Source organism: Onychomys torridus, chromosome 6, assembly GCF_903995425.1.
Source record: "Onychomys torridus chromosome 6, mOncTor1.1, whole genome shotgun sequence".
NCBI classification, from domain to species: Eukaryota; Metazoa; Chordata; class Mammalia; order Rodentia; family Cricetidae; genus Onychomys; species Onychomys torridus.
Window position 1 is genome coordinate 130,663,040 of NC_050448.1, and position 13,069 is coordinate 130,676,108.

The window sequence follows — 13,069 nt, forward strand, 5'->3', positions numbered from 1 at the left end:
GGTCCTGGAGCAGCCATGCCCCAGGGGCATGTACTTCAAGGTTATAGGCAAGTGTGGAAGTTTCCTGCTGCCTGACTAGTGGCAGTGCTTCAAGGTCATACCTAGAACAGCTACCCACTACAAGGTATGTAACCTTTAATATATTCCTTTCATGCTGAAATCAACACTAATTAGCTTTGGATGCTTGGGAAAACCCAACTGCAGTGTCTCATCCCTTAAATGGCCACTATAGGTCCATCTCTGGAGCAGTGTTAAATTACTCCTGTCTTCTCAGACATTGTGACTATAACAGAACGTTTGTAAGGCATTTAGTGTTATACTTTTGTTTTGTTTTGGTTTTGTTTTGTTTTTTGAGATAGGGTTTCTCTATGTAGCTTTGTGCCTTTCCTCAGTATATTTTTTGTGCACACATTTAATGAAGATCATTCCACCTATTTCATAATTTCTCTTATAATTTTTTGTTAAAACAAATGAACTATAAACTCATAATATATATCTTCAAATAACATAAAATCTCATTGCAAGACAGGCTTAATAATAACTAAACATGAAACTGCTCAATTCTAGGTCTGACTTTAACTCAGTATCTGAAGAATAAAATAGTTGATCAGCTGTTCTAGACACATTTTTATTGTTTTTGGTGATTTTCTTGTCCAAATTCACGTATTATTTGATGACATTGTACAAGCAGAAGAAATATAAGGATACGTTTTTAAATGAAGAATCTCAAGGGAAGTGAGGCCTCAAAAGTGCACATAGCTTGTTCAGACTGTTGGCACATTATATGTAGCACTTAGGGAAGGAGGATTGTGAATACAGATTTGCCTTATAGCTGCTAAAGTTGTTGGTAGCCTCTCTCCTTTATTGCCCTGCAAGGTCTTAAGCAAATAGAGAAACTAGCTGAGTCCTGCAAAGCCTGTGAGGAGGAGTGCCTCAGGAGAACACCCTTCCCTCAGGAGAACACCCTTACCTCAGGAGAACACCCTTCCCTCAGGAGAACACCCTTACCTCAGGAGAATACCCTTCCTTCAGGAGAACACCCTTCCTTCAGGAGAACACCCTTCCCTCAGGAGAACACCCTTCCATCAGGAGAACACCCTTCCCTCAGGATATCACCCTTCCCTCAGGAGATCACCCTTCCTTCAGGAGAACACCCTTCCCTCAGGAGAACACCCTTCCCTCAGGAGAACACCCTTCCCTCAGGAGAACACCCTTCCTTCAGGAGAACACCCTTCCCTCAGGAGAACACCCTTCCCTCAGGAGAACACCCTTCCCTCAGGATATCACCCTTCCCTCAGGAGAACACCCTTCCCTCAGGAGAACACCCTTCCCTCAGGAGAACACCCTTCCCTCAGGAGAACACCCTTCCCTCAGGAGACCACCCTTCCCTCAGAACACCCTTCCCTCAGGAGAACACCCTTCCCTCAGGAGAACACCCTTCCTTCAGGAGAATACCCTTCCTTCAGGAGAACACCCTTCCCTCAGGAAAACACCCTTCCCTCAGGAGAACACCCTTCCTTCAGGAGAATACCCTTCCTTCAGGAGAACACCCTTCCCTCAGGAGAACACCCTTCCCTCAGGAGAACACCCTTCCCTCAGGAGAACACCCTTCCTTCAGGAGAATACCCTTCCTTCAGGAGAACACCCTTCCCTCAGAACACCCTTCCCTCAGGAGAACACCCTTCCCACAGGAGAACACCCTTCCCTCAGGAGAACACCCTTCCCTCAGAACACCCTTCCCTCAGGAGAACACCCTTCCCTCAGGAGAACACCCTTCCCTCAGAACACCCTTCCCTCAGGAGAACACCCTTCCCTCAGGAGAACACCCTTCCCTCAGGAGAACACCCTTCCCTCAGGAGAATACCCTTCCCTCAGGAGAACACCCTTCCTTCAGGAGAACACCCTTCCCTCAGGAGAATACCCTTCCCACAGGAGATCACCCTTCCCACAGGAGATCACCCTTCCCTCAGGAGAACACCCTTCCCTCAGGAGAACACCCTTCCCACAGGAGAACACCCTTCCCTCAGGAGAACACCCTTCCTTCTGGAGATCACCCTTCCCTCAGGAGAACACCCTTCCCTCAGGAGAACACCCTTCCCTCAGAACACCCTTCCCTCAGAACACCCTTCCTTCAGGAGAACACCCTTCCCTCAGGAGAATACCCTTCCCTCAGAACATGCTGACTCTTTTCATTATCTGCTTGTCTATAACCATTTGATTTTTTTTTCATGTTCTCTGAGGATCCAGGTAAATTCAATGGCATGGGTCTGTTCTGGTAAATTCAATGCACAGGGTATCAGGAGCCTCCTCTGAGGTTTCCCAAATCCCTACTAAATAAAGAATAGTGGAAAACAGTCTTATGTAAGCTTGTGAAGGGCCACCTGGCCAAACTCAGCCCTCTCAGTGTGACTCCTCTCCAACAGAACCAAGGGAACTTCAAGGTCCCTACCTATTGGACACTGCTCTGTGCTGCAGACATTTCTCCTTCCACTATACACCAAGGGGGGTGGCATCAGACACAGGGATCACATAGCTTTATTGCAGTCATTGTGAGATGCTTGTTTTTATCTTTGACTGATTTAGAGACTAAAATCTACAAATTAGCGTTTTATCTTAGGAACAATGAGACATGATGATATGCATCAATTCTGTTTTGAGTAGCTTTGTATTTTTCTAAAGCCAGGTCTGGTAGTGCAGGTAGGTCTCTGATCCCAGACAGAGCTGAGACATTAGCAATATAACTTTAAGATAAGCCTGGGCTATAGAGTGAGTTCAAAGTCAGCATGGTAATTTAATGAGACCCTATCTAAAAAATAATGTGAAGCCTAGGGTTATTGTTCAGTGGTGGGTAGTTTATGCAGTATGTACAAAGCCCTGAGGCTCAATCCCTAGCAAAGCAAGAAAAATCTCTAATCACAATATTTAAATAAAGGAGACTTCTAAACAAAAGAATATATGTAATTCATTATCAGGAAAATATTTCATGCTCTCCTTCATTTCATAAAAGACTGAGTGCCAGTGGTTTTTGAAAGATTGTTGGATGGTAGGTTATTTGGAACCTACTTCTTCTTTATTCATGATTACTGATCTTAAAAATAAAACAAAAACTCCCAGACTAAGTCAGCAATACTTCTAAGACTAGCCAGTGTTTAAATAAATTCCACATGTGTCTTCAATAAACTTTCAGTAATAGATCTGTATAATTCCAATGAGATATGTTTAAAAAATAAAGCGGTCTTGCTAACCACGATCTTACTTGATCTTTTTAGATTTATTTTTACTTTTATATGTGTGTGTGTGTATGTGTGTGTGTGTGTGAGTGTGTGTGTGTGTGTGTGTGTGTGTGTGTGTGTGTGAGAGAGAGAGAGAGAGAGAGAGAGAGAGAGTCATATGTGTGCATATGTATTTGTGGGTATGTGGATTTAGTGTGTTTCTGTGTATTGTGTGTTGTGTGTATGTGTATGTATATTTGTGTGTGTTTCTGTGTAAGTGTGTATGTATCTGTGTGTGTGTGTGTGTGTGTGTGTTCACATACAAGTGCAGGTGTTCAAAGAGGTGAGAGTACCAGCAGACCACTTAAATCCAGGAAACAGGTGGTTGGAGTCATGTGATGTGGCTGCTGGCAGTTGAACTCAGGTCCTCTGAATGAGCAGTACATGCTTTTAGTAACTGAGCCATGTCTCCAGCCTCCAGCCTGGCAGATTTTTATAGAGTTCTGCAGTAGCCTGTGGCATATCAAAGAAGGGCCTTTATTAAAGAGCTTACGTGTTTAACAGTGAGTTAGAAAATATTAGTGAATGTAAAATAAAAAATTCTCATTTTCATCTTTGTTGAGAAGATTCATTTTAAAGACTATCTCAGTATTTTCAACATCATTTCATGAGGATTTTTTTCTTTCTCCTTACCCAAAAAGACATACTAAAGCAAACCAGGAACTTGAAAACATCTGACTGAATAGGCTAGCCACTTAAATACAGTGAACTGACAATCTTGCCTTCTGAATTACATTTGGGGCAATATTGTAACTTGAATATATTCTCATTTATGCCATTCCATTTCCATGGAAACATATTGTAAATACTAGACTGCAAATTGTTCTTCTTTTAGGGCCATTCATTTAATCTTTCTCGTATGTTCATTTACTGCAAGAAAAGTCTAGGGTTTAAGTAAATCATCTTGAGGGTCAGCTACATTTTTGAAAGGGTGAGTTTGCTGATGGTGAGTCTTATGCTATCCCTCACATGGGGAAGGGTGTGCTGTGTTTTCTGCAAGCACTGGGGTGCAAGGAGGGCTTAATATCAAGTATACTAGAAGGAAATAAGAATACTTAAGCATCTGAGTCATGCTGCTTTTTATTTTAGATGATAGGAAGAATGTGGTACTTGTGTGTGTCAGAAAGAAAACTCTAGAAATTATACGGAGCAGCTGAGGTGTATGAGGGAGTATGGGGTGGCACAGATTTCAATGCCTTTGCAGAAGAGTCCTTTGATCCTGGAGACGTGCTGATCATAACCCTCTCATTTGACACTGCCAGGCTTTGGAGTTGTGCAGAAGAACAAAAAGCTGAGGCTGGCATGAACAGTAAGAGTGAAGAGTGATGCACTTCCTGATCCCACAGAAAAGCAAAGCAGTTTCAAAAATGCAATGATGTTGCAGAGCTCCCTACAGGTGCACCTCTGCCTTGTCTGTGCTGAGAGAATGAATGACTGCCCAAGACTGCATACATGAGATCCACACCTTGCTTTTCTCCTGACAGTCATGTTGGTTGTCATGACTATCATGTAGATGCCAGGATTGATGCATAAAGGCAATAGAAAACAATGCAGAAGGTCTTCCCCAATTTCTACAATCTAAAGTAGCTGATTCTGACATGATCTACAAGCTGTAGCAGGTTCTTGTCCACGTGTCTGTGAGTCACTGGACTCCTTATCACTGTTGCAGGTGTGTGTGTGTGTGTGTGTGTGTGTGTGTGTGTGTGTGTCTGTGTGTCTGTGAGTCACTGGACTCCTTATCACTGTTGCAGGTGTGTGTGTGTGTGTGTGTGTGTGTGTGTGTCACTGGACTCCTTATCACTGTTGCAGGTGTCTGTGAGTCATTGGACTTCCTTATCACTGTTGCAGGTGTGTGTGTGTGTGTGTGTGTGTGTGTGTGTCACTGGACTCCTTATCACTGTTGCAGGTGTGTGTGAGTCACTGGACTCCTTATCACTGTTGCAGGTGTGTGTGTGTGTGTGTGTGTGTGTGTGTGTGTGTGTGTGTGTGTCTGTGAGTCACTGGACTTCCTTATCACTGTTGCAGGTGTCTGTGAGTCACTGGACTTCCTTATCACTGTTGCAGGTGTGTGTGTGTGTGTGTGTGTCTGTGAGTCACTAGACTCCTTATCACTGTTGCAGGTGTCTGTGAGTCACTGGACTCCTTATCACTGTTGCAGGTGTGTGTGTGTGTGTGTGTGTGTGTGTGTGTGTGTGTGTGTGTGTTTGTGAGTCACTGGACTTCCTTATCACTGTTGCAGGTGTTTGTGAGTCACTGGACTTCTTATCACTGTTGCAGGTGTCTCTGAGTCACTGGACTCCTTATCACTGTTGCAGGGGTGTGTGTGTGTGTGTGTGTGTGTGTGTGTGTGTGTGTGTGTGTGTCTCACTGGACTCCTTATCACTGTTGCAGGTGTGTGTGTGTATGTGTGTGTGTGTGTGTGTGTGTGTGTGTGTCTGTGAGTCACTGGACTTCCTAACTACTAGATGAAAGCATCAGTAGTAGCTTCAGTAAGTGATTACCAATTTGAATTTTGGACCCAAGGATCTAGCAGCTCTATGGGCCTGACAACGATGTCCTTTTAGAGCTGTGCATCTTTCCTGCTGCAAAGGCCAGTAGCTCTCAGTGATAGGCATTTAATTAGGTCTCTAGGGGGGCAGGCAGAGGAGGCTGGATATGCCTGAGAGAATTTTATGGCCAGCTGTAGCTCTGGGTGAATCTGTGTCAAAAATAAAAGTCTAGGAGGGAGTCCTTCCTCTTTAATGCTAGTTTCAGTCAACTTTCCAACGTTTATTTAATAATTTTATATGGCGATATTTTATTTGTACTGAAATATGATTTTATTTGTATGTTAATAAATAAAGTTGCCTTGGTGTCAGAGCCAATACCATAGCAGAAGCTGGGCGGTGGTGGGGCACGCCTTTAATCCCAGCACTTGGGAGGCAGAGCCAGGCTGATCTCTGTGAGTTCAAGGACACAGCCAGCATGGAGACACACACCTTTAATCTCAGTAGCAATCATAGAAGACCTGGAGGTCTGTACAGACAGGCAGTGATGAGAAAGTCATGTGTTTGGGTTTACAAACAATGAGAAGGCAGAAAAGAAAGTCAATAAAAGGACAGACACACAGGAAGTAGGTCTCTTGCTGAAGGGAAGGACAGCAGCGGCAGTGAAGGATAAGAAAGGGTTTTTAGCTCTTAGCTATTGCTCTAACCTCTCGGGCTTTTAACTCTGCAATTGGCTCTGTGTTTCTTATATAATAAGACTGTTCATCTACAATTTTAAGAATTACAAAAAATCCCACAAAGCTGATGACCGTAAGAGTTTATGCCTATCAAGTTACAGTGTAACAATAGAGCATCACTTGTTGGGCAGGCTGTCAGAAGGACATGGAATACATTGGCATGGGATTGCACAAAAGTACAAATGCCTTGGGAGTTGTCCAGAAATCCCTTAACAGTTAAAAATGTGAACCCGTGGGTTCAGCAATTCTACACTTATGTATGTATCAAAGAGATAAGTGCATCTGCTAACAAAAGTAATTATATAATAGCAAGATGGCAGAAATATTAAATTACAGTCAGGAGGAAATTGGACATGCAGGTGGTAGCATATTTGGAGTCTTCTACAGTTTAAAAGGTAAGACTCTGTGTGCGGCAGGAATATGGGTAATCACAAGATTACCCTTGTGAGCAAAGTGTGGAGCAGGGAGATGGCTCATTGAGTAAAAGCACTTGCTGAGCTGGATGGTGGTAGCACATGCCTTCCCAGCACTCAGGAGGCAGACCCAGGCGGATCTCTGTGAGTTCGAGGCCAGCTGAATCTACAGAGTGAGATCCAGGACAGGCACCAAAACTATGCAGAGGAACCCTGTCTCGAAAAACAAAAAAAGAAAAAAGAGAGGAAAAAGGCACTTTCTGAGCAAGCAGGAGGACCTGAGTTCAAATTCCAGTATCCATGTAAGAAGCTTGTGTTACTCAGGAGTGCCTGTAACCCCACTGCCATTGGAAGCCAAAACAGGATGATTGCTGGTATATTCTGGCTCTTAGCTGTGTGCTCTGGGTTCATAGAGAGACCTTATATCAAAGGACTACATCAAAGTAATAGAACAGGATATCAAATGTTTCTCCAGTCTCTACAAGTGCCTGTGAGGACCTGAACACACACAGACAGGCATATACTATATACATGCATCACACACATATACACAGAGAGCGAAAATTAAAAACAATCATGGAATAGAACAACATTATTGTGGCATTTAAGTAGAGATAAAGGGACCTGACCTGAACCAGGAAAGCCTGGGAGATCAGTTACCTTTGGAGCTAATGACTCCAAATTTACTGAATTTTCTGTATGTTAACTATACCTCAGCTGAAGGAAAAGCTCAGTGAATAACAACTGACAGACCAATCTATCTGGAGCATTGCTTCCTAACACCAGGGTATTGGGTGTTTGGGAAACTGAACTGAGGGGAATAAAGAAATACTCTCATTGGAATTTAAGAAATAAACTTTTGAAATAAATTATGACTTGTGGCACACATTTGTTAGCACACATCTGCAGGAATAGCCAACTCCAAGCTTGTTCCTAGGAGAGCAAGGGAAAGACACACCCACGTGACGTGGAGGTGGCAGACTCAGCCTTACCATCTGCTTTGCTCCCCTCTTCTATCAGGAGTTTCACAATGTTGAAGAACCCTTTGACAGAGGCCAGGTGCAGAGGCCTGTCTCCAACTTCACCACTTACATTGACATCAGCGCCAAACTTCAAAAGGACGCTGGTTACCTGAAAGAGCCCATCATTTGAAATTAGTTTGGGGAAAAAATTGTGTGTTCCTTGGGGCATTGGAAGGTAGAGGCAGGAGGATTCAGAGTTCAAGGTCATCCTCAGCTTCAGAGTGAGTGCTTCTTTGCTGGCCTGTGCTACATTAAGCCCCAAATCCCCAAAAACACAGTGCACAACTTTTACCATCTAAAACACCTACACTACCTCTTGGTCTAACTTTTATCCCAAAATAACAGAAAATCCTAAACCAACTAGTTAAAAATAGTAAAGAATTTATTTTATCACTGAAAAGGAGTCCAATGGTAAAGCAATTTCATTATAGAGTTCCTCCCTAGGGAATGCTGCCACCCACAGTGGCAATATCACATTTCAATTAACAATTAGACATTCTTCCATAGACAGGGCCACAGGCAAACTTTTAATAGACAATCCCTTATTGATGTGCTCTTCTCAGGTGATTCTAGAGTGTGCCAAGTTGACACTTAGAACTAACCAGCATAGTGTCACACACAGACTGGAAGACCCAGGGGACAGGGTTGGTAGCTGGGATCACAGTCTGACCTACATAGGCTCTGGACCCTCAGATGAGTAATTAAGTTACCACTGTCTGATGTTTTCAGTGTTAGGATTGGAACCCAGGACCTCACACGTTCTAGGCAAATGTCTTATCAATGACCACCCTGACACACACACACACACACACACACACACACACACACACACACACACATACACTAACCAGTTTTACTAATTTCATGCCAAGTGCCTCTGACATGAAGTGGAAATTATGGTCAGACTTAAGTTACAGGTGTGGTGAGGACCAGAGGAGATGATATGTTTAATGTGCCAAGCACAGTGGCTAACATATAGCAATAGTGCAATAGACATTTGATAGAAGTCCTCAACCAAGCACTATCTGGTGGCAGATGGTGAAGTGTGCCAGCAGAAGCGTGGATCTGGAGGCCCAGCTCATGCATACTAGATGTCACTGTGATCCAATGAGCTAATCGTTTGAGATCTCAGTTTCTTCACTGTTAAAATGGGAGCAGAAATGCTCTATCTCTTCATGCTGCTGTGAGGATTAAGTTAGTGCTCGTAAGGTACGCAGAATAGTGCTTAGCCCTAAACATCCATCCACAGAAATGGCAACATGCCCGATAACTGTGTGCATTTTACCCTTCTGTTGGCTAATGAGCAGATCTACACTCACTTTGGCCATCAAAACCTTGCCAGCTCAGCAGATCTTCCTACTCCTGCCATCTCTATGACTTCATAACAGACAGCTTAAGCTCTCCAGGAAGTCAATTGTCTATTAAGTGCTATTATTACATATGCAGGAAATACTGCTCTTGCTATAAGAACCTGTTCCTCCACTTACAATTAAGTGAAAAGACAAGAAGCAGGGTGCACCCGCACACCCATAGGCTACATTTGCCCCTCTCCGCATCAGTGTATTGCAACAAATGACAATAGTTTCCATAAATTACTGGTGTGCTGCCTTCACTCAGAAAGTGAGTCCCTTATCATAAAAGGGCCATCCATATTTTAGCATAATTTGTATGTCTGTGACTATATTTTCAGGAAAAGTAAACAAATTTAGCTCTTCACTAACATGTATAGAGGCTCTTTATCTCTCTGCTGGGTGATGAGGTTAATCAGCAAAGTTGATGACTCTGCAAACAGTGTGTACATTACACATCCTCCTCCCGCCTAGTTCCAGAACATGTGGGGTTTTCTTGCCATCCAACTTTTGGAGCGTACACACATACTATGGCCAGTGCCTGGCTCCCCAAGCACCTGGGTATACTCTGAGTAGCACATTAATGGACTGCCAAGTTTCGTACTATGCAGGTCATGCTTCAGAGGTTCAAGAGTGTGAAAGCATATGCCAGCTAGCAGGGACACAAAGGCATGGATGGACCTTTCAGGGAGCACTGGAATGGGACTGCTGTAGCTGAAGTTTTCCTGGTCCTGCTGGCCCATGCTCAGGACAAATCTCTCTTACCCACCAGTCCCACAACCACTAAGACCCAACTAAACACACTGAGACTTATATTACTTATAAACTGTATGGCCGTGGCAGGCTTCTTGTTAGCTAGATCTTATATCTTAAATTAATCCATTTCTTTAAATCTATAAATTGCCACATGGCTTGTGGCTTACCCATATCATACATCTTGCTTCTCATGGCTGCGGCTGGCAGCGTCTCCTGACTCAGCCTTCCCCCTCCTAGAATTCTCTTCTCTGCTTGTCCCACCTATACTTCCTGTCTGGCTACTGGCCAAGCAGCATTTTATTTATCAATTAATCAGAGCATCCCCAGCAGATTGCTGTGGAAGAATTCACAGGAAGATAAAGACTACACAGATGAAGGGGAGTTTTGTTTGGTTTTCTACTTACTTTTGCATTTCTGAGTTTATTTGGTTCTTTTTAGTTGTTTTTTTGTTTTTTTGTTTTTGTTTTTTTTCAAAATAGCTAAGGGATAGTGTTTGAAATCAGCACAGGAAGTGTTTGTCTTTCACTATGCAGAGATGGGAAATCAATAGACTTTGGAGCTAGAACACACTGTTTTGAATTCTGACTTTACTATTTAGTTAAATTGCCTGGTTGTGATGGTTTTCTGCATGGGCTCACAGTGAAGGGGCTTGTAGCCTGATAGAGACGGCACAGGGCTGAACGCTAGCCAGCCTGGGTGAACACTCCAGCTCTTCTTTTCTGAGCCGTCTGACTGGAATGCTACCTGCTCTGCTGGGCTGTGGATGTCATGTTGTCAACTGGGGGCAAGTGACACCCAAATTTTAAAATATTTCTGGAGATCTGAACCCCCTGATACCACAGGATCTTATTTGCAAGGCTGCTGGGCAGCTCTGGCATTCTCAGTTCTTCACCATGTGACTCTCCTCTCACTCCCATTTCCTTTTCCATAGCTGGCTCTCATTTCCTCCCCTCTCATACAGACAGACCCTGGGGAACCATCAGGCCTGACAGTAAACCTGAGTCAATCTCCTGAAAATTTTGAACCTGATCACAAACTCAAGTTTTTTTTGTTTTTTTTTTTTAAGGAAAGTCACAGGCTCAGAGCCAGAGCAGGCACTGATTTCAGGAGAGATTTTTCATCCTCCAACATCCCCTGAGAGCAGAAAAGAGGAACTACATTTCTGCAAGACACCTGCTTCAGAGAACTGCTGGCAGGGTCTTTGTGGTATGTTTTGTGCCTACTCTATTAGCATCTCAACAGTGGTATGCACTGTGCGGCTCCCATTTCTATGTAAAGGCATCCCTGGAAAGTCCATATCATAAATATTTTCCCATTAAGAAATGAATATCAGAGGTACTATATAGATTACAGACAGCCATAAAACTGGAAAACATTTGTTTTTCTAAATTCAGGCTGCCTGATTCCCATTTCTGCAATCCACATTGCATACCCTTGTGACTGCTTCCTGTGCTAAGACAGGAACAATGATTGGCATAGCACTGTAATGTCGGTGTGATCTACAAGCTCCTATGCCTGAAGCTGATGAGAATATTGTACAAATTACCCATGTACTCTGAGCATATGAGACAAAGTCTCTATCTATCACTGAGTTATGCTGATGTTTGGAGAACACCTTAAACATCCTTTCATTGCAGCCAGCCCTGTGGCAGCCCACCAGCCATTGTAGCTCTCAGTATAGACCTACCTGCTCATGCCCATAGTAGGCTGAGATGTGCAGTGGGGTGAAGAAGACTGCATCTTGAACATTAATGTTGGCTCCATGTTTCAGCAATACTTCAGCAGCCTAGATGAGAAAGAGGTACTTGTTAGGGACCTCTCCTAGGGAGGCCAAACATCTGAGTTTAGTTTGTCAGTAACTGTGCACAGATCCCAATCAGGAAGTTTGTTCTGAAACATCTTTCTTCCACCTCCTTTCCCTCTTGCCTTTGACTAGAAAACAAACATCAACACTTTATATATGGCATTTAAAGGCCCTCTCAGTCTGATAGTATCACTGTTTGCTTTATTGATTGTATGCATATGTGTTTTTGTATTCATGCATGCTATGTGCAGGTCAGAGGACAACATCTACAATGTGGGTCTCTGGGATTAAACTGAGGTCATCAGGCTTAGCAGTAAGTGACTATTTGTGGGCCCACCCTGAAAGCCTTGATGGTATCCTTCCCAACATGTCTCTCAACCCTCTCTTCTATGCAATGAAAGAGCATCTGGTTTCCTCCTTTTTAAAGCTTTGTTCTCATATTGCCATCAGTCAGAATTTCCTTCCTGTCTACAGAGCTTTAAACCCCAACCAAAATGCCACCTCTTCTCAGGTTTCCTCAGTTTCTTTCTCTTCGTTGCAATCTCTTTGGCTGAAACTAGATCTCCTCTGCTTGTCTAGGAAAGGTTGATTTCACAGGTTCTGCTGTGTTGAGGTCTGAACACAGACGTCCTGCTTGGACTCATGATTGCAAAGATGATCCCCAGAAGGAGGTGCTGTTTGGGGAGGTAGGGATGAATGAAGTAATGGGGGCAGGCCCTTGGGGTTATATTATCCCAGATCTCTTTCTGTTTTGCTTTATTCTTCCTAGTTGGTGGTAAAGATAAGAGTCCTTTCACTTGCTCTAGACTCTACAAGGTCCTTCCCAATCATGTGAACCCTTAAAAGGCATAGACTGGACCCTTTGGAATCAAGAGCCTGAAGAAACGATAACCCACCCTTCCTTCCTTTATGTTTTTCTTTTGTTGTTGTTGTTTTTGCTTGGGTATTTTGTTACAATGACACAAAAGTACCTCTTACATGTCAATCTTGTCTGGGTTGTTATGAGTGGGCAAAAACTGTTATCCACACATGTAGAGGAGGAAGAAAGGAGATTTTGTCTTCTTCACAGGAGAACAGAAAGAGAACAGAGCTTTGCTTTTTGTTGCTTTTCCCTGTTCTCTGTCATTTCTTGATGTGCCCAGGTAGCTCGATTTAGAGTACCCTGTTCTGCTGTCTTTCATATGAAGCCTGATGACTCTCTAGGTTGTTTTCACCAAAGAATGACCTCAG

The 13,069-nt window shown here is 43.4% G+C and overlaps 1 protein-coding gene across 1 annotated transcript in view; it reads right to left on the minus strand.

Moving 5' to 3' along the window:
* Window positions 1–13,069, minus strand: part of LOC118585633 (serine/threonine-protein kinase TNNI3K) — a 269,798-nt gene that overhangs the window by 194,803 nt on the left and 61,926 nt on the right. The window contains exons 6-7 of the mRNA XM_036190397.1: window positions 11,723–11,821; window positions 7,901–8,039 (exon numbers count right to left, since the gene is read on the minus strand). Coding sequence (XP_036046290.1) covers window positions 7,901–8,039; window positions 11,723–11,821 — 238 coding nt within the window. The remainder of the gene's footprint in view (window positions 1–7,900; window positions 8,040–11,722; window positions 11,822–13,069) is intronic.